The sequence below is a fragment of the Leptidea sinapis genome, chromosome 14, assembly GCF_905404315.1.
Source record: "Leptidea sinapis chromosome 14, ilLepSina1.1, whole genome shotgun sequence".
Classification (NCBI taxonomy): Eukaryota; Metazoa; Arthropoda; class Insecta; order Lepidoptera; family Pieridae; genus Leptidea; species Leptidea sinapis.
The window spans coordinates 8,260,183-8,283,087 of record NC_066278.1 but is presented as its reverse complement, the minus strand read 5'-3'; the positions used below and the strand labels follow the sequence as shown (position 1 = coordinate 8,283,087).

The 22,905-nt window shown below is 38.2% G+C and overlaps 2 protein-coding genes across 2 annotated transcripts; one reads left to right on the top strand and one right to left on the bottom strand.

Annotated features, from left to right (window-relative positions):
* Positions 1-339: 339 nt before the first annotated feature.
* Positions 340-11,170, bottom strand: LOC126967848 (uncharacterized). Its single transcript, XM_050812533.1, has 9 exons — positions 11,142-11,170; positions 10,054-10,211; positions 9,387-9,544; positions 8,731-8,839; positions 5,852-5,937; positions 4,874-5,014; positions 3,558-3,657; positions 2,653-2,805; positions 340-451 (listed from the first exon to the last, which is right to left on the bottom strand). Exons 1-9 carry the CDS (start codon positions 11,168-11,170, stop codon positions 348-350), a joined length of 1,038 nt encoding a protein of 345 aa, XP_050668490.1. The 3' UTR covers positions 340-347.
* Positions 11,171-18,134: 6,964 nt separating this feature from the next.
* Positions 18,135-22,454, top strand: LOC126967845 (pupal cuticle protein C1B-like). The gene is made up of 4 exons (XM_050812532.1): positions 18,135-18,146; positions 20,299-20,478; positions 21,787-21,942; positions 22,308-22,454. The coding sequence occupies exons 1-4, from the start codon at positions 18,135-18,137 to the stop codon at positions 22,398-22,400; spliced, it is 441 nt and encodes a 146-aa protein (XP_050668489.1). The 3' UTR covers positions 22,401-22,454.
* The last annotated feature ends 451 nt before the right edge of the window (positions 22,455-22,905 follow it).

Sequence of the window (22,905 nt, the reverse complement as noted above, 5' to 3'; positions counted from 1 at the left end):
GTGTGAACGGAACTTCGGCTGTACAAAAATACTTAGAAAGTTACGGTCTACTGGGCGGTTCGACAATTAGTAGGTACCTAGGTAGTTATTGTTAAATTGAGTAGGAATATAGATACCATTGATTGAAGTGCAAAACACAGAGATACGAAACAAATCAACTGAAAAATTGGTGTAGCTTTAGCTTACATAACGAACTGTGACTTCGTTTGCACTACCGCTACAAACCATTAACAAACAGTTGGTGTTTGAAGTTTGAACGATCGTGGACACGAACATCTGTTACAAGTAATGATCACCAAAGCAATAGCACTCCAATTTTATTTAAACAGAATAATTCAAGCGTCAGTTCAAGTTGAAGAACAGGAATTCTGCTGATATTGAAGTTTAAAGCCGCGGCCGTTGTAGACACTGTCTGACCGGAACCACACCACGACCGGCCCGTTGCTGTCGTCTGTAACACACAATAGTTGTATATATACAGGATGTCCCAAAGTTATGGGACATGCAGGGAAAGTACCTTAAATATCGAAGATAGGCTATTTTACTGAAAGAAGACTTTATGTTATTTTTAATAGTTAGTAATTCTGCATTCAAAGATTTTCTAAAAATTACATGCCTCGTCTGGGAATCAAACCGACTTAAATGTAAAAAAACACCCCTACTTTTATGATGTCAATCGAAAGAATGGCCAAAAACTAATAACTCTTCTTAAGTAACATAGTATTTTAAAATAAAGTAGTCAATTAAGTGGGTGTTTTTTTGTAAAATAATTAATTAAATGCTCAAAATGTGATCTCTCTTGTCTTACGCAAATCGCCAATCTTTTAATGAGTCCGCTGCCTGTTGATTTTCTTATCATTTTATGGTGAATACTCGATATGATATGGCACAATTCTGTTTGTAACTCGCCCTCGTTCTCGTATCGCTTTTTGTATAGGATATCTTTCACATATCCCCAAAAGAAGAAATCGAATGGTGTAAGGTCTGGGCATCTGGCCGGCCATCTAATCGGTCCATTCCTACCAATCCAAGTAGGAAAACATTCATTTTACGTTGTTTCTTTCTTTTAAAATATTATGTTACTTAAGAAGAGTTATTAGTGTTTGGCCATTCTTTCGATTGGCATCATAAAAAAGGGGTGTTTTTTTTACATTTAAGTCGGTTCGATTCCCAGACGGGGCAAATAATTTTTAGAAAATCTTTGAATACAGAATTACTAACTTTTAAAAATAACATAAAGTCTTCTTTCAGTAAAATAGCCTATCTTCGATATTTAGGGTACTTTCCCTTCATGTCCCATTACTTTGGGACATCCTGTATATTTTTTTATATAATCCCTTATAAAATTCTCACACAATACCTTTATTTATTTACGGTGTGTGTGGATGATGCAGCTACGGTACTCAATAACTTTTGGTTTTGTATTAATTAACCTTTACTTTTTTGACTTACTCGTGTAAGGCATTGGCTATTTGACGTTTGAGTATGTTTGTTGCATCACTTTACATATTATATTGTAATTGAAATGATTTGTAAAACAATGAAAATGTAAAACTGGATTAAAAAGAGTGGCAATGAGTTTCTTGCTAATCCTTCTCATCAGCTCAATCCTTTACGGAGTAGCGGTAGATTCAATAAGAAAAAATATTTTGCTTTGACATTCATAAGTGTCATTTCCTTGACCTACATGAATAAAGTGATTTTGATTGGATTTGATTTGTACCTTCTACATCTGTCCATGTTGCTTTTATTTCAGTTCAATGTAATATATTTTTAAATTTTGAGTGCTCAGATGCAACGACTAGTTGTCCGAATTAATTGACACAACAAAATTTTACAATATTGTTTAGGTAGTATCCCAAATATACATACTTATTATATTTATACCTGTTACCCGCGACATCGTACATAAATATGTCACGTGTGTGAAACTAAGACATGAAACTTCTTAATGAAATATTATTAATTTTTTTATAAATATAATAAAAAATGAAAAAAATCCATTTTCGTTCTGCTACACCGACAATCTTGAAAATATATCCATATTGCTAAAATCATAATTTTGCGCGGATCTTGGAATTCAAAAATAATCCTTATTAAATTCATTCTCTGCAACCCTCAGAACTGAAATGATATCCTGATTGTAACAACGATTATTGTAATGTTAGTAATCGGCCATCTTAGATTTCACAAAATAATCCCGGACTCGTTTTACAACATTCCAAAAATCTCGGAGGTTTTATTCGAAAGAATACGATATGCCCTTCCTGTAACAATGCATTGCCGCTCAGGATTCTTGAATTGAAACCATAATTTTTAGGAATGGCATGAGCTACGGCGCCTCTCAAACGGAAACACAATGCTTGCACATCACTACTTGACGGCAGAAAGATAGGAAGATATAATTTTATTGGCCGTTTTTAAAAGACGCGACGCTGTCCAAAATAAGACGAAAATTTAAATCTACGCTGCCTAGCCCATGCTTCTTGTTGGCCACATTGGTGCAATTTATGATGAAAAGGCTTAATAGGGCCGAGTGAATCGAGAACCTAAATCGTAATCGTAAAACTAGTGCTCGGGTCGTTTGGACCGCGAAGGACAATTTCTTGACTTTCGCATTAAAAGAATAAGTAGGTACTTAGGTATGTTTACCAGTCACGGGCGCATCTAGTGTAAAGTCCTGAATTACGGTTCCATCGTTGAATCTGTCACCACAAAGCCTGACTGCGGCTATGAGGAGCCAGTCTGTAGGGCAGTTGAACACCTCCACTCCGGCCTGTCGCGGAGGAATCACTGGTAATCCTTCTGCAATATATTTTACATCGAAAAATGTCTCGGTTGAACACCTATCTCAACTTATTTAGTGGTAAAATTATGTATTTATTGATTTCAAATACAAATGTAAACATAATCATAGATTCACACAAATATAAATATTCAGAATGAGCTCATTCGATTATATACACATGAAAATAATTACAGTCGTAGCAGAAATCACCGTCTTCTGGCCGTACCCGCGTGTCGCACGGCAGCACCCACTGCGGCGCCCGTGTCGCGAGTTATGAAATTGTTTAATCGCCTCCTAGAAGCCCGCTCTGATTGAGTGTGTGCTCCAACTGTGTGAGTCCTGGCTCAATAGTGTCTAGCAATAGCATTATACTTGTTTAATGTAATTGGTATTGTAATCTTTTTAATCAAAATAAATAAATAAGACTGACGTCTAGAATTCCTCGACGGAACATGTCGAAACAAACTTTCTGTCTTACAGATTACTTTCTGACATCATCGCCACCCGCCGGTACAGTATTAGTGGTAGTATTATACGGCTAAGAGACCTTGAAGCTCATCTCTCATGGTCTCTTGACGTCTCTGATATGGATGAATTGTATTTACTGTGCCTGTCAGGCGAGCCACTAGCCCGTTTGTCCAGGTATTCTAATATAAAATATTGCACAGGGCGCATGTAAAATAATTGACTAAAATAACCATCTAATTTATGACACAACCTACAGAGTACAATAAGAAATTTTGCACTATAAATAACTTATAAAACATACCATTATCAAAATTTACGATCTGCATAGCACCAGCATTTGTATACGTGATGCTACAGGTGTCCGGTCGTCGCTCTACACACATGGCGTAGTTCAAATTATTCTGAAATGACAATAGTTTTTGTTACATGCTTGATTTTTAATTTTGGTTGTTTGTAACAACCATTTATGAATTGAATTCATTACCATACACTCATGGACAAATTTAAAGGAACGCAAAAAAATGTTTACTAAACAAAATATACATATTTTCCACAGAAATTATCTTTATTAATTTGGTTTTACAAATTATTTGCTTATTTCAAATTACAAAGGTCAAGAAAACTATTGGTCAATTTAGAAAAACAACAAAATTAAGTTAAAAATATTAGGAAACAAGCACATTTTATTCTTTTTTTTTGCTTATAGTTTAGGAAAGTTCTCTCAAAGTAGTGGTGCCAGGATTACTTTTCCTAATTTATCTTCCAAGCCTGTCCCAGACATGCTCTAAAGACTTTATGTCAAGCGAGCGTGCTGGCCACCTCACAACATCGATATCTACATCTCGATGGTATTCAACAACTACGGTCGCAGTGAGGGGTCATCCATAATCATCCATAAAAACAAAATCATCTCCTTTTAAATGTCAATCACATACCGTGCCGCCGTTACGTTTCATTCTCAAGACGCAAAGTTCCGTACTTCTCCCCATACCATATTTACCCTACACCATTTGCCTCTTTCCAATGATGTTGCACTGTGGGTACCTCTCCACCGGGCGTCTCCACACTTTAATCCTTTTATCATCTGGCTCATCTTTCTTAGGCACAGGACACATCTGTGAATAGAACTTGACTCCAAGCCTCATTGTTTCAATTTTCACGATTTCGACTAAAATCAACTCGAGCTACTCGATGACATGTGGCAAAATGTGTCTTTAATAGGAAATTGTGAGTTTATTCGAGCTGATTTCAGTCTTCTCACAGTTTCAGTACTTTATAACGCCTCAAATTCCTTGCAGCATCGTTCTTATCTCAGAAGTCCTGTTTCTAAGCACGCTATTGACAATAAAACGGTCATCTCTGGTAACAGTTCTCTGTTTATGTCCCTGTCCTTCTAGTCTCGTAAACTGTCCGGCCTGCTGATTCGTCTTGACAAATCGGTGTATCACATATTTGGGTAATCGTAATGTTTGGGTCACATGTTTGTAGGTATGCCCAGTTTCAATTAAAGTAACAGTCCTTGAGTAGGAATCAGATCTGGCATTCTCAGTTTATTTGCCGCAAAGATTCACATTATGTATAATAAATACAGGTACAATACCTATTTAAATCACTCACCAGATAGCTCGGTTTCTTTCCTACAATTGTATCAGATCTATCTCTATAGTTAAATGACTCTAGATGCCCTTGTACTGCCGTGAAGTATTGGATGCAGCCAACTGGAGCTGCTAGATCATCCGCCGGTGTTAATTGAGTAACCTGTAAACACTCAACAATAGGTTATTACTTTAAAGATTGCTACTACCTAAGTGGCACCGAGTAAAGGGTATACCCTTAAGCAATAGCTTTAACTGAGATCAGTTATAATACCTTTGCTCTAGATAGAGCAAAGGTATTATAATTACCTCACGAATAAATTAAGTCCAAAGACAAGGTAGCTACTCCCTCGACTGTCTGACCGACCAGATCAATACGGGTTTCTAGACGTTTTCGCTTAGAAAAGTCGTATCGGCAAAGAATATCAAATAGTACAAGTATTTTTGTTATGGAAAAGGAGGTCACCTGGTGTTAAATGATCACTGCCACCCACATTCTCTTGCAATACCAGAGGAATCACAGGAGTGTTGCCGGCTTTTAAGGAAGGTGTACGCGCTTTTTTTGAAGGTACCCCTGTCGTATCGTCCCGGAAACACCGCACAAGGAAGTTCATTCCACACCTTTGTAGTACGTGGAAGAAAGCTCCTTGAACGCCGTACTGTGGAGTAATGCCAAGTGATCTAGCCTTTCATAGAGCCCTGGACAATTCGAGCAGCTCTGCGTTGTATGCGCTCAAATGGTTCGAGCCGTTCATTCACACGTTCTTCGGAACACTCGTATCAAGTAACAAGTAGTATCAGCGTCGTCGCACTTCGGGGGCACGAGGTAATGACGGAAAGCAATATCGCGAGCGGGAGTGAGCGCGTATTTCGTCGAGGTCCACAGATGTTTGCGATGCGTAATATTGTGTGCAATATTGCTATAATCGGTTTCATTGTAATTATGCAAATAAAAAAAGCGGTCCCTTAATATGCTAGGTAACGTACTTTAGGGACATACCTTTATAGAAAATAATCTATTATCAGCGGTTATACTTTGAATAGACAAGTTGACTGGCCCCTCCACGTGTCCAACGTCGATGTAAACTGTCAAAGTACATATTTACAATTAATGATCTGTCTCTAACTGAAAGCTCGTCGTAACTCTTTAGCAGATTTAGTTCTCTTCTTCTGGGTTCTGTGTCCGAAGGGCGTTCTTCCATCCACCTGTGTGGATCTCAAACACGGCGTCATTGTCGTCCTCAATCATTATCCGACCTCTAACTGCTAACCCAACATTATTATTTTAGAATTCAGTCAATCAATCCTGAATTTGAATATTATGTCCTTCTTCAATTCCATATCGTACTATAGAAAACTGTTATCTATCATATTAAAAAACATAAAAACAGATAACTACCTACTTCACCTATATGGATTGAAAAAGAGATCAAAAAATAGCTAGCAGTACTCTGCTTTGCATGCGTTAAAATATGGTTAGAGCTGATTCTAGTGTGTAGCAGACCTAATATTACACGAGTGGCCGGATCTGCGTTATGTAGAGCCCTGGAATGTGGGCTGACTTGAACTATTAAAATATGTTTCTTTTTATGATTATATTATATATTTCGAGACCCAGTATTCCGAAACGAGGCAAGGCATTACGGGAAGTGTTGTCTAAGATTAGTTAACGCACAAACTTGAGTCTTTTGAACACGGTTAATTCCGCGACAGAGGACACAAGCTTGTTCCGTCATGAGGCTGTATGTTGACGACACGTTGTACGACGGTGTGTTGTGCTTGACCATTTGAACAAACCGATATTTTAAAGTCAAGAGCGCATTCTACTATATTTGAAATAAGGTACTTGATGAGAATATTACTTTAAAGATTAGAATACTACTTAGATTAGAATAATACTTAGACTATACATAGGCTGCACTTTTTCCACTGTTCCTGTCATATTAAAATCTTTTTAATTGAAAACTCCTTGGTTTTAAAAATCGAATACCATTTATTTATTTAAAAAAAGATTCTCGGTCTTGTCACAAGGTCTTGTCAAACTTGTTTAGTCGTTGAGAAAATGGAATTGACTCGAGAAAATTCTTGAGCGATGATTTATTATGACTTTCGAAGTGGTTTAACACAAAAACAGTGTGTTGGCTGGATGATTTCTGCATTTGGTGATGAAGCTCCATCTAAAACCACAATTTATCGCTGGTTTGCTGAATTTCAACGTGGACTTGTCAAGCTCAGTGATGATACCCGTCAAGGTCGTCCAAAAACTGCAGTCACCAAAGAAAACGTTGATGCTGTGCGTAAGCTGATTGAGGAAGATCGACATGTGACATACCGCGATTAAGGCAACTTTAAACATTGGCATGAATCAAATACAAATAATCTTGCATGAACCATTAGCTGTAAAAAAATTGTTTTCCCGATGGATACTGCATTTGCTCTGTGAAGAGCAAAAAGCGGCTCGCGTTACTTGGTGCGTCAGGACTCTCGAAAGATTCCTCGCAGGATCCTCAAATGCTGTGTACAACATCGTATCAGGTGACGCATCCTGGATATACGCGTACGAACCCGTAACAAAAAACCAGTCACGAGTTGGGGTGTTCGAAAATGAGTTAAAGCCAACAAAAATTGTTCGTTCACGGAGTGTTGCAAAAAAAATGGTGGTCACGTTGTCTCCAAATCCGGCCATGTTGCGACTATTCCTCTTGAGGGACAAAGAACGGTTAATGCAAAATGGTATGCTAGCATTTGTTTGCCACAGGTCGTTTCTGAACTCCGTAAAATGAACTGCAACCGCCGCATCATCCTCCATCACGCCAATGCAAGTTCTCACACCGCGCACAGAACAAAAGAGTTTTTAGAGCAAGTAAACATAAAATTATTAGACCATCCGCCGTACAGCCCTGACCTAAGCCCTAATGATTTCGATACTTTCCCTAAAATAAATAATAAATTGCGTGGTCAGAGATTTTCATCACCTGAAGAAGCTGTGGACGCCTATAAAACGGCTATTTTGGAGACCCCAACTTCCGAATGGAATGGTTGCTTCAATGATGGGTTCCATCGTATGGAAAAATGTGTCAAATTTCGCGTAGAATACTGATCTAAAAAATTTCCATTCTTTGAGTTAGGAAGCTAATCAAATAGGTACCTACCTGTCTTTATTTATTATTATGAAATGTACAATTTATAAATATATTGATATGAAGACGAGTTAAAGGAAAGACGGCTATGAAAAAATTTTCAGACAATTTCAGAGCTACCCTGGTATAATTTTCAGGAAACTGGTTTCCAGGCAAAGACATGACTGGTTATACCCCTTTGGACAAAGGTCAATCTAGAGTGAATGTGATACACTTCATGACAAGAATGACAAGATGTGCGAGAGAGAAGGCATCTAAGAATTTAGAAGAAGCTCGAGCGAACGTTCTAGATTGTGCACCAAGTACGTAATGTTGCGTGGAAAGAGAAAATTCTAGACTTGTGTGTTACAATAGAACATTGGCAAGCCTGCTTAGGAAGCAATCATTAATGTTGTTCCCAGGCATTAAGAAGCGGACCGGAACGCGGCCACGCAGTTCAGTCGCAAGAGCACCAAACCTGGTGTTTTATTATGTGTAGTACTTATGAAGCATATCTATTTTATTAACTCATGTACTATGTACGCGTTCCGGGGTGTGCCGGCCTCGTGCGTTATAATGACACCCTCGCAGGAATCGCTGCCATTCTCCCCTTGGTGAACTTTGTAATTATATATGACATATCTACCATCACCTGCAGTCACCCGTGTACGGTGTAGGTACATGCTCATACTTCATTTTGTTAATACAATCAGACCCTTCAATTGATAGCTGCGTAGAGTTGTACAATATGTATAGTTACCGTGTTGTCCTGTGTTAATTCCACATAAGATGGGGATCACGTTATTGGCGTTTTGTCCGGTAACTATGAATTGGTCCTGTTCGCAGTTACCACCTGTTGGAGGTAGCATCTGAAGATTTAAATTTTTCCATATTTATTTGGTTTTAGGTCTACTATTAGTAATTAGAACAAAAAAAAATATAAAAAAGTATAAAAATGCGTAGATACTACCCATATTATACTCAGGGGTGTGCATTGGTTTTCTAGCAAGACTGTGGATCTAACTAGTCGTAGTTGAGCTTTGGAATAAGCAAAGATTGCTCACTGTAGGTATTTAGTATTCAGCGTAAGGAAAAATTTTATAAGTGGGTGTTCAGTAGAAGTTTGGTAATAAAGTAACGGAGCCAAATTAAACTACATTAACTTTAACATTAGTACTATATTTATTTAGGTACATAACAAGGTAGGCACTGCCTAATTGCCTATATGATATACACGGCACTGATTATACTATACCATATTAAGGCGGATGCAACCTCCATGTAAACTCTCTTGATGAGTGGCTAAAGCTGATTTGTGTGGTTTAGTGTTACCGTGTTATAACATCACAACCTTTCGATTGATTGCAAATTGTATGTTGCTAAACATATTGTTTGATCTACACTCTAATTGCTTACCTCAAAACTCTGAAAATCCAATCGAATCTGTGTAATATCACGTGACGCCTTATCGATAGATGCGGTACATGACATTCTGTTAGAACTTGGAGATGGGAAGCCAGGATTTGTGAACCATCCGACTGGCGCCGATGTTCTGCTATCACAACTAAATTGAACTGAAATATACAATAGATAACTTTTCTATTCTTATATTTTTTAAATCATCGCAGCAACGCAGAAGAATTGTTCCAGATGTATTTCTGGAAGAATTGTTGCAGATGTACTTCTGGCTGTCTACTCTGTTCTTTGGTTTCCATAATAAGTCATCTACTTATATCATTATCATTTAATTTTTATTTTGCTATCATCACAGTTCTCACCAAAGAGTAAAAAATTCTTTTAATGGATACGCTATCTACATCGGCTTTGAAGGAATCTCTTTCCATGGTTTAGAATGACTCGATAGCAAGGTACATTATGTATATAGAATATTATATATATTTATATAGAAAGGTATTATAGAATATGAAAACAATATAGCACTGGAGGCTACAGATTAACAATTAAAATAATAAATAGGATGTACTCCACTTGCGACCAAATTGTCAAGTTGTAAAACCAGCATCTGATTATGTCTTTTCTGTTTCTGATTCTATAATTCTATTCTTTTATGTTATCTACTTACCGACACAACAAGATCCGAACCCGTCAGCACAGCTACCCAATACCATTCCGCCAACTTTTTGGCAGTCAAACTCATGCAGACAAGTCCCTTCCAATCCGTTGCTCGAAGAGCACGCCACGTGATCAAATTCAACAACTTCAAATATGTCCAAGAATCTTCTATCAACGGGTTTGTTGTGATATTTGCGTTGCTTTGCATCTCTTGAGATCGGGCACGGTTTTCGAATTATTTTCCGTTTTGGACGTAATTTCGTAGAGTTTGAGTTAATAATTTCAATATGGTTGTTAGCTTGTTTTACATTTCCGTTTTCAACAAAAACTGGAGTGTCCTTATTTGGCCCATATTTATAAACATCGATAGTATCTTTAGTCAGATTTGTTAGTTGGATTACTTCTTTATATTTCTTGCTTTCAAATTTCGTTTGATTAACAACTGCTACTGGTTCAAATGTCTTGTAGTAAACGAAAGGCTTGTTTGCATTAAGGTTCACATTTTCTATATTAGCCGAATACCAAACTTCACTGCGGCTGGAAACTACAAATAAAATGCTAACAAAAGAACACAACCTCGAGTGACCCATTACGAATTATATCTGTATCAGGTAAAGAATGAAGTTAATTTTATAATAACGTAATTGGTTCAGTACCCCCGGTTGTAGTGACGGATCTAATAATAACTTAGACAACTAGAAATTGTGCCATACTTATTTGATCTACTTTTCCTTATTCTAAACACGGATTCTAACAAACGTTGGGTTCACTACTACGGGTAGAGTTGGGTTTTTGAAATTGGTCGTAAATCGATCATAAGATGTGTATTAAAAATTGTCACCCAATATATTCAAAAAAATTAAGGACAATATTTATTTATCACACATAGCAACTATCATTACAGGAGACCTAATACGACAGTTACAAACAAACAAGAATAACATATGCAATCAAGAAACAAATGAATTTAAAACTAATCATACAATATCATTAAAAAATAAACCAAACATTACATTAGAAATAATAAATCATACCAAAAAGTATAAAAAAACTTGAACATACAACTATTTACCATAACATACTACATAGTACATATACCCTTGCGAGTTCACTCCTCGTATATACATCATCCAAAAATGTTCACTTTGCTGTGGAGTTGATTTATATGGCGAAGGGCTCTAGTTAAAAGCGACTTTGCCGACACATTTGTTCTCTCCATCGGAACGATAATATGTGTCCTCTGGTTTGCCTTTAGTATATACTGCTGAACTAGTTATTCAATTTAATTAAATGCATTTGTAACACTTGCGTATAATATGATACATACGAGTATGTGCTAAGTTGCTTATTATACTCGAGGCTGTGGGTCGCAGTAACGTAAATCATTCGAGTTATTATCTACAGTGATTATTGATCTCTGTAGAGCTAGGAATTAAGGAACTGGTGATGGTTCATCACCTAACATCAAATGAATCTGTGAATAACGGACCGTCGTTGTCCTAAAATATACGGGTATCCTCTATCATACGTCGCACAGCACTGATGTTATCTTCACTTCAGTAGTCGCTGTTAAAGGACGTGCCTCACGCGGATCATCATTGAGAATTAAGATTGCTACGTCCACGCTTAAAATCGTTAAACCAATAATTGTAAATAGTGGTGGCTTCATTAAGAAATGCTAATCGCGGCCTATCATAACTTTGTTCTTGAGTAAGTCCACAACGAAAGTCATAATAAATCAGTGACCGGAAATTCTCACGTGTAAGTTTTAGATTTGCCGCCAATTCACAAAAACAAATGAATGCAATATACTACATTCGGTTACCAAAGAGTTCTAAAATTTAAATTCAAAAAAAGTTTTCATTAGCAATGTTTCTAACTGGCCAGTTCTAAACATTTTCAGTTTTACCTTGTGCAACCGCCAGACACAATATCATGAAGCGATATTATCTTGCTGTTTTGTTGTTAATATTCAAATCCTAATAGAGAGTGATATTTTGAAAGGTTATGGTTAGTAAGTCTGTGGAATAAAAGCATAAAAAAACAATACGTTTTCAACAGCACGGCACAGAACGAGACATTTCTAACAAATGCTCTCATTTTCTTACTGTACAGTTTCGGTTTTCATGTACGTACTGCTACTGAGTAGGTATTGAACGATTATTATTTTTACAGTACCTACCTAGAGATTAATATAAACAAATCGAAGATAAGTAAATTTAATATACTCTTATATTGCCCTTATATTGTATCCGTAAAACAGAGCTGAGTGTAAGCTAAGCGTAACTTTGATTTCGTTTTTATTGTAATTTGACAGCTGAAATTAAACTGATGTTAAGGTATCCCAATGCAAAAGTCAAGTTCACGTTTTATCACACTCATCTATGCTTTACGTAAGTATAGCCTGAGTAAAGTCTAACAACGCTTTATAGATCTCAGCCTCAGCGTAAGTGCGGCGCAGTGTGAACTTCGTATCGGGGTCATATCATAATACTATTATATGATACCAAGAATATAAGTACCTACCTCAGGTCGTTTTGTATTATATTACGACACAGATCATCTTCTTGTACTCATATGCCATAAAAAATAAACTTGCCTATGTTATTTCGTGTGATAGAAAAATATTACTAATATGAATGAGCAATGAACCGCCGCGGCCGTTCGCATATGATATTCGGTAGGAATGTAGGAATTAATTTTGCGGCGGCAACAAAATATAATTAATAGGTCTTAACCTATGAAATTGCCGTTCTGCAGTACTGGCCATTTCAAATCAAAATAATTTTTGTATGGCTAAGAATTCTAATTTCAAATAAATTTTATTTTAAAAACATGGAATTCCTTTTCCAAAAGTAGTCATTTGTATATTGATTCATGTTACATTTTTAGTGCACTTCAATCTTTTTCGTCATCATGGATACGCTAAAAATTCCAGTAATTATGGCATATGAGTACCGTCGTGGCAGCTACGCGGCACAAGCGGCACACAACATCAACGACGTTTACGGAGCTAACACTACAAACCAAGGCACCACCGTTATTGGTTTGCTCGCTTCCGTTCCGGAAATTTCGACCTGAAAAATGAGCCTCGCAGTCGTCCGAAGACTCTGACTGGTCGACAACGACGAATTATAGGCGATTGTGGAAGCTGATGATACACAATCCCCGGCTGAATTAGCAGTAGCTTTTGACGTTAGCGTCAAAACAATATTGGTCTATTTGCGTCAAATTGGCAAGGTAAAAGAGCTTGACAAATAGGTGCCCCACGAACTCAATGATCGCCAGTGCGAAGCACTGCTCAACAGACACACAAATGAAGGAATTTTGAACCGCATTGTTACCTGCGATGAAAAATGGATTCTGTTTGATAAGCGCTCAGCAAGTTGGTTGGATCCTGGTTCAGCACCTAAACAATGCCCTAAACGAAAACTTTCTCCTAGAAAAGTGATGGTCACTGTTTGGAGGTCTAGCACCGGTGTGATTTATCACAGCTTCTTACGAAACGGGGTGAGCATTACTGCAGATGTGTACTGTGAAGAACTGAACAAAGTGATGGAGAAGCTGGCACATCTTCAACCAGCATTGGTCAATCGCTCGTCTCCGCTGCTCCTGCACGACAACGCGCGACCTCATACTGCACAGCAGACGGTCTCCAAGTTGCAAGAACTGGGGTTGGAAGCTCTCCGTCATCCGCCCTATTCACCAGACCTTGCGCCTACAGACTTCTACTTTTTCCAGAATTTGGATAACTTCTTGGCGGGAAAAAAATCAATACCCGAGAGGCAGTACAAAATGCCTTTGTAGAATTTGTTGCCTCTCGTCCAGCTGATTTCTTTAAGAAGGGCATCAATAAACTGCCACTGCGTTGGCAAAGATGCATTGATTGCATGGGTGATTACTTCAATACATACAAATAAAAAATACATGAAAAAAAAAATCGTTTAATTTTTTTCATACAAAACGGCAATTACATAGGTAAAGACCTAATATAATGAGTTCCCATTTTATACTTTACAATAATCAATTACTTTCACAGCTAACACTATAACGGTAATACGCGTGGTAAAAGCCGCTACGTGAAGAAATAACAATAACACTAGATAAGGTATTAAATACTCTGGGTATACAAAAATACATAGTTTTTAAATTAAATAGTTTCGGACACCGTATATATATTAATATATATCGTTTGACGGCGCTAAATCTGACTTTTTCGTGTAACGCTAGAAAATCTGACGCTAAGCTCGTGTAGACAGCCCGCGCGAAGAGCGGTCCAAACGCGCGCATCCGGGGTTGGTACAAAAGCTTCGTATGGCTTCTAAGACGGTATTTGTAGCGACATGGCGTCGCTACGTTTCGCAAGGGTGAAAATATATACTCATAGGCTGTGGTAAATCGGCATTTGACGACGTTTGCTCAGCATCCACTCGCTGCAATCGTAGTCTTGACGACTTGACGACGTCGACTTTGCGACTTATTGGTTGGCTACGCAGGGCGATCTAGGCGTGGATGGCCACACGCCGTCCTTATTGGACCTTCTGCTGAATACACATCCTGGTTACTACCAAGACCGGCTACTGCCAGATATACGTCATGCTCTTGGGACGTCCAACCATTACCAGGTCAGGAGTGTAGTGCGAATTAGAATTTATTGCATCCTACCCTTGGTGCAGGGTTTGTTTCTCTTCTGATGACCCGAGTGCCTTCACGATCGGCGATGTAATCCGATCGGTGGCAGATCACAGCACTAGAGTTCAATTTATCATAAAACAGCAGCTGGCTGTAAACAACAGACTTATTGATTCTGGGTTGCGAACCAAAATACAACCGTGCCTCTAGAATCTTAAAGTGGCAAAGATCTTCGAAGGAAAGTCCTTGTAGGTTTGGGCTAGGTGTGAAGGTGGCTGTGAGGCCGTGGTAGACAATTACGTATTTAAAATGGATTTAATTTATTCACACAATTTAATACATTGAAATAGTATTTAGTAGGCAATGAAAATAATAGAACTAGATTTAGAAATCAACTAGACTGACTGCTCTCTGAATGTGTTTTATCTATACTTAATAATATTAATAATAATCCATATTAATATATAAAGAGGAAAGATTTGATTGTTTGTTTGTTTGCATTGAATAGGCTCCGCAACTACTGAACCGATTTGAATAATTCTTTCACTGTTGGTAAGCTACATTATCCCCGAGTGTTATGGGCTCTACTACATTTTCAAAAAATTAGGGATCCCTACTTAAAGTCCAGTAATGTAACCCAAGGTGTAAAAATACGCACGCGAACGACGTCGCGGGGTTTCAGCTATATTATATAAATCATAATAATAAAACATCATCAATTTACAAATTATTTTATTAACAGTCTGTGTAAAGTGAGTAAGTCATTACTTACTGTATGAGTGTGTTAAAAACCGGATGTTAATTTAAAAAATAATTTAAGAGTATTATTTATATAAGAGTGGACGGGCAAGTGTCTCAGAGATGGGAAGTGGTGAGACAACCGCCCATGGACATCCGCAGCAACAGGTGTCAAGAGATGCGTTATCGGCCTTGAAGGTGGGAGTGTGTCTGTAAGGTGTCTAATTCGTATCGGTTCGGGAAAACAGCAGCCGGTAATTGATGCCACAAATTGGCTGTACGAGGCAACAAGTTCCTCGCAAATGCTTTGCACTGGATGTCGGCTAGATTATGGGGTACCGCAACGGTGCCTATTTTTGCCGTGAAGCAGTAATGTTTAAGAGGGGACCCGGGTCAAGCGTAATTTGAAAAATAGGTATTTGAAGAAACTATTGCCCTCGCGCCGCGCCCGATATACTGGGTATCGGTCTGAAGGGCGCGGTAGCTAGTTAAATTACTGGGCAAATGAGACAACATCTTATGTAGGTGACGAGTGCAATTGTGCCACTCAGAATTTTTGGGTTTTTCAAGAATCCTGAGCGGCATTGCATTGTTATGGGCAGCGCGTATCAATTACCATCAGCTGAAAGTCCTGCTCGTCTCGTCCCTTACTGTTATAAAAAAAATGGTGTGACTGTACCGGACGTAACGTGGGTGGCAGTTTGACGTAATAACCGATGGGATCCGGCTGCTAGTATCAACCTGAACAATTCCTCTGAGCGCTCCCCGTGTTAAATGCGGAGATGAAGAGAGAACCCACATCTTTACGCAACGCCAAAGAATCAAGCCTATCCGATATTACTTGATCGTCGATGATTCGAGCCGCTCTTCGTTGCATGCGGTCAAATGGAAGAAGCTGGGGAGCGCCCGCCCAGAGATGAGAACAGTACTCCACGTGAGGCCGAATTAGTGCCTTATATAGTACCAAGTGGTGGCTTGTAGCGAAGTAGTGTCGCCTTACTAGATGAAATGAAATGACACCGCAGGCTCACTAATAGGGTTCCCGTTGATTACTATTCAATCACGGATCTCTAAACACTTAAAAAACAATTAGTTATAACCAAAATATTATGTTTATTGTTTTTCAAAATACTCTCCTTAACATTTTAAACATTTTTTCAAGCGATCGAACCATTTTTTAAAACAGCAGGACCACAGATCTGAAGGCATGTTTTCTACGTGCTGATTGAACGCTATCACTGCCTCTTCGGAATTGGTAAAAGTGAAACCTTTCATCAAATGATTTTGGGGAAAGTACAGAAATCACAGGGTGCTAGGTCGGGGCTATGTGCAGGATGGATGACGAGTTGTACTTTTTCGGAAGCTAATAACTGAGGTTTGTTGGCCGTCTGTGAACAAGCGTTCTCATGATTTAGGTCGTAGGAGAATGCGGCTTTTTAGTCGTCTTTCGCGAACATTTTTAACACCCTGGATAAACAAATGGTAGAACACCACTCGGCATTAATATTCTATTGATCTTCAAGTGGAATTGTGTAGGTGGAATCCGTAGCTGAGAAAAAAAAAGCGATCATTTTTTTGCCAACGTTTCTTGCCTGCCTCGCTCTTGTTGGCCTGTTCTCATTTCCAAACACCCATTCACAAGTTTACTGTTTTTTTTCGGACTCAAAATAATAAATCCACGTTTCGTCTCCTGTGACAATGTCATAAACAGCATTAGAATATCGTACTTCATTAGCATCCGTGAGCACCATTCCACGCGAGCCCGCATCTGCTCCGCTGTCAGTTCACGAGGGATCCAACGACAACAAAGTTTCCGTACTTTCAATTCTTCGTGTAAAATTTTCTAAATTTGGCTCATATCAATCCCCAATAGTCCCCAATAGTCCCCAATAGTCGTCGATTTGTTTCATAGGTAATCCGCGGGTTTTCTTCAATTAGCCGCTTAACAATAGCCACATTATTTTCGTTGACGGCAATTGAAGGCCGCCCTTCACGAAATTCGTCATGTAAAGAAACCCGACCTCTCTCAAATTCAGCAACCCATCGCCTCACGGTGCTCAAGCAAGGTGCTTCTCTCCCAAAAGCATTTTGAAGACAAGCGGCACAGTCTTGCGGAGAACTTTTAAAATCATAAAAAAATCATCGCTCTAAAATATTTTCGACTTAATTCCATTTTCGTTGCGTACGTAGAACTTTGAGGTGTGATAAAAAACAATTGAGAAATGATTTACCGCAAATTGTTTTTTTTTTATTACTAAGAAGGTTGCACCGTTTCAAAAAGTATAACATTCGAAATTCAAATAGATTCGATTACCTAGAAGTGCAAAGCTTTTAGTGTGCCCCATGTAAACTGTGCACGAAATATACACAAACTGTGCACGATTTCAAAGTGCATTTTATAATCTCAAATAATTACATTACCATAACACAGCGAAGTTGTAAATATATTAATGGAAAATGGGTCACACGTCACACATGAGCAGCCTGCTATCATATTGTTAATACTAATGCAGTTGTCTTGACCCAAGCCGCTAGCGTGGTGTCCTTGTCGACCACACCTGCGTGCTTACTGCTTTTATCAAAGCTCAGCTGACACGTTATGTATGAATGTGTGGTACTTGGCCCCTGTTTACTAATCAAGCCTGTACCACGTTAATGGTATAAAAGCCCAACACCAGCTCTGACAAGCCACATCTCTCCTGAGCTTTGATGGATAGAAACATGATTGCTAAGGTAAGGTTATTTAATATTTAACGACATTTTCTTAATTATTGTTTGTTACTTGTCTTTGGAAATTGATTTTATTATATGAACACCATATTTTATGATTAATCTTCATATCTTTACATAAATTCGATCTGCCGATCTAGTTTAAGCTTTCACTTCGAGTGCTTCGGAGAGTTACTGAAACTGAGGCCAAAACGTGTAATCAGCATTTGTGAGTGGTTTCTTAAATGTCATATGGATAAGGCTAGTTACTGAATATTTAGTAGGTATACTATCAGCATAGGAAGTTTTGCCACCATATTTCAAAAAGAGGTATACACCATTTTAGAATGCGCGGAGTCCAATATCTAATAAGGCTACTTAAACCAAAGCATATACATTTACTCTGACAGTCAGGCAGCATTGTTGTATTTAAATTTTTGTCAAAAACTGCCTGCCTAAACACATTAGGCATGAAAAATAGAGTGATCCTCAGTTGAATCCCAGGGCATGCTGGAATCATAGGCAATGAAATGGCCAATGCGCTCGCAAGAGCTGGAGCTAAAGAAGTCAAATATGGTCCAGAACCTATTTGTGGACTGCCTAAGAACGCCATTCGTCACACCCTGAGGAACCAATGTATACAAGAAGCACTTAAACGCTAGAGGATCTCAACAGGCTTAAACCATTCCAAAGCACTGATAAAGGCATTCAATAATAGAAATGTGAATGAAGCTCTATGATTGAGCAGGAAAAACCTTGCATACTTACCAGGATGCTAACTGGACAATATCGCCTAAACAAGCTTCTCAGTGTGGTCGGAATAAAAACGAAAGAACTTGCAGACTTTGCCTTCACGCCGATGGAACGCCTCTTCATCGCCTCTGCGATTGCGGTCCACAAATGCATAAGCGTAACAAAATGTTTGGCGACAATACCCTGCTAGGTGAAGTTTGTAATACTCGCGTCAAGAAGATACGGCGGTTCGTAAATGCGGCAGGGCTTGATGACGAGCTATAATTGTTATGAGTGGCGAACACTATAGTTAAATTCTGGACACGGTTTCACTCTCATTCGGACTCGACAAATATCCACCCTCTCCAAATAATAATAATACTATCAACAATAATTCAATAGGAAGAACAATGCAATCTCTTTTCTCATTTTGTCAATTGTTGTATTACTTATAAAGTGATATATGACTTGTTATTTTAAATATTTCACATATTTTTATTAATAAGAAAATTTAATAATCACTGACATATGAATATCGGCCAATTTATTTACACGCTTTTTATTAGCTTTACCTGTATGTATGTTTGTTCAAACCTATGGGTTTATCAAGGACCGATGACAATACATTACTTTGTTAAAATTATCCTATTTTTCAAATTGCAGAATAAGATTTTATTTATATAATTTTCATCTATCGTCTAAGGCATATTGATGTTAATTTTAAATTTCAACCGTTATTGTTAACCGATTCATCTCATATTAGAACATTTTCGAATACCAAAGAGATTTATTTAAATTAACAATTCAAATAATAGTTTTAAAAACACGCTTTTATAGAGAAACTAAAAAGTAGGAAATATTTTCTGTTTTCGTTCGGATTTCTATAAAATGTTCTTAATTTCTTTTCAATTACTATTTATTTTCTTTAATATATTTTTTGCAGTAAGTTTTTGCTTTAAGTCTTCGCTTCAACATAATATAATATAGGAGTCGGACGGCTGCCTGGGACTACACTTACGTAGCTACGTAGATAACGTTTTTTTTTATTTATGAATATATTTATGAAGTAAAATATTTATGAAAATAAGGGACGAGACGAGCAGGCCGTTTAGCTGATTATAATCGATACGCCCTGCCCATAACAATGCAGTACCGCTCAGGATTCTTGAAAAACCCCAAAAATTCTGAGCGGCTCTACAGCTGCGCTCGTCACCTTGAGACATAAGATGTTAAGTCTCATTTGCCCAATAATTTCACTAGCTACGGTGCCCTTCAGACCGCAACACAGTAATGTTAACACATAACTGCTTCACGGCAGAAATAGGCGCCGTTGTGGTACCTATGAACTAGCCGGCATCCTGTGCAAAGTATCCTCCCACTGGCTTACATAATAGCTTATAACTCCTTGGGTTTTTTTCGATATGTACATCTAATCTTCTTTAAGGTATTATTGATCGCGAGCGTCGCCGTGGCTGCCCAGGCAGGTCTGCTGGCTCCCGCCGGCGCCGTGTTTGGGTCTCCATACGCGTACAGTGGCTACAGCGGCTACAATGGTTACCCGGCACAGCCCGCCATCGCAACACAACAATCCAACATCATCCGCTCGCCATTCAACCTGGGACAGGTGAGTGTTCTATTATTTAAACACGAAATAATTTATATTATTTATACACGACTCATATATTAGATGCTTTCTCCTTCGTCGGATTACTCTTGACAGAGCAGTCGTGGTCACGTCGTACGACGAACGATTCTATGCCAGTTATCCCTGGCTGTTGCTTCTCTGGCACATGTGTTGAGGGGAGTATTGGTTAGGGCTTTGATCTGGTCTGTACAGGGCATAGGGGAGCGTCCTCATGACCTACTGCCGTTGACCCTTCCCTGAACAACAACAAGTCTCTATATGGCATGCTCTCCACGTCGTGTGATATGTCCGAAGTATCTGAGGATACGGGCTCTGACTATAGATGAAAGCCTTTCTTTCACCTTGCGCTCTTCAAGTATCGAGACTATATAGAATGCAGCACCTTACAAACTAATTTGCTATGTATATTACAGCTATTGTAAAATACTCTATTTGATTGAAAAGAGTGCCTGTTGAGTTTCGTTAAATGTTCTTCTTACGAGCTCAACTTTTTACGAACATATGGTAAATTCAGTAATTTAAAAGAAATATTTATTATGACGATTCAGAAGTTTAAGCCTATTTCAATAAAGTTTAATTGTCTTTGACAATGTAACGAGATATTTATATCATTTTATTCAGGGCATGTATTATCGTGAAAGAAATCGAGGCGGTGCACATATCTTAAAATTAATAATGCGTTTTTGGTCAAGTTGTTACATTATTATTTGTTTTTTTTTTTTTTAATTTTGCTAGCGACTTGATGATTGAAATGTTTAAGGAATCAACAATACACGATCTGCTCTTGGTACCTATACCGGTATTGTAATCGTATCGACTTAAAGTCTATAAAGTCCCAGCCTATGTTCAGATAATGTAGTCTCAATAAATTTAAATATTTTATCTTTTATTTTATATTTTATCGCTGTAAAAGTAATTGCTCAGCTGCGGACAATCTAAGAATGAGACAGCCTGGAACAACATTGTGACTGTCTTCACAAATATCATTCCAATGTAATGTATAAAAGAGCGCAAAATATAAAACTGGAAGAGTTTCATGCGCCCGCTTCTTCTCTCTTGGAGCGCCAATTCTGTTCGAAGCGGTTGTACTGATTTAATTGACAATAAAATGAATTCTCAAGGAACCAATTTGAAGAAAAGTTAAACAAAAAAATATTTACCATTGAAAGTACATTTTAAATAATTTTCAGTGTGTCCGACGGACGCAACTGTTGACAGATAATATTATGTTTTGGTTTGACCCCGGTAGAGTTCAACACAAATTAAAAGTTTAGTTTATTGTCGCAGGTATCAACATACTCCAAGGCCATCGACACGCCGTTCTCCAGCGTTCGGAAGGCTGACATCCGCGTGAGCAACCCAGGGGTGGCCATCGCATCGACGTACCCTGGACTAGCGGCTCCTCTTATAGCTCACGCGCCGGTCGTGGCGCCCGCTGCCAGGGTAATTCATTCATTGCTTAATGCTAGGAATGTGGGAGTGACAAGTTTTCAGGTCACGTGACGGTAAAGTGGATCGAAAAGTGCCGCTGCCTGTCGAGCAACGTCTGAAGAGATTACAGATGCTCCAGGGTTTAAATAAGGAAGGGCTTGTTTGGAAGACCTCGTCAGATCGACCTGGAAACACTGCGCCAGCAAGTTCGTTCCAAAGTCTTAAAGATGATGCTGTAACTTGGTATGCGTTAACGTGTATAGAGTTAGTTATATTTATATGAAAAATACTTTAAAAGAGTAATCCTGTTCGCTTGTTGATGCTAGCTGTGAACGACTCCAACTTAACATTAATGTGAATGTTTGACATTGTCACAGGTTGGAGGACTGTTAGGGGTGGCGTACTCCGCAGCTCCGGCCGTGTCCCACATGACCTACACTAACGGCTTAGGACTCTCCTACGCCTGGTGATCTTATCCTCTTTCATTAGTATTAAGTTTAACATCATAATCAAATGAAAAATTCCTCGTTATTTGTTACCTGTTAAGTGTTAACATTTTGTTCGTGTGTACTGTCTTATATTTATTGTAATATACTTTTTTAACATACTATTGCCTTTTACTTAAAGTGGGAATGTCAGTTAGTTTATTTTACATCATGTTATCAAAGGATATTTAATACGGTATATGAAAGACTTTGACCTATGAAACAAACATACTTACAGGCGGACTCAACATATGCAATGCATTCAATTTAAATTTGAATATTCCAAAGTCACGTTTTCCACTTGCTGACCTCTCAACATCAAACAATTTATCCAAAATGAACTCAAATAAACATACCCCATTGAAACTCAAACTCTTAGCTACTGATAACACAAAAGGTGTTGGTGGTAATGTGCGTGTGATGTCGCACTGGAATAGCACCACCCTATTTCCTCCTGTGGGAGTCGTAAGAGACTAAGGGATAGAAAGAA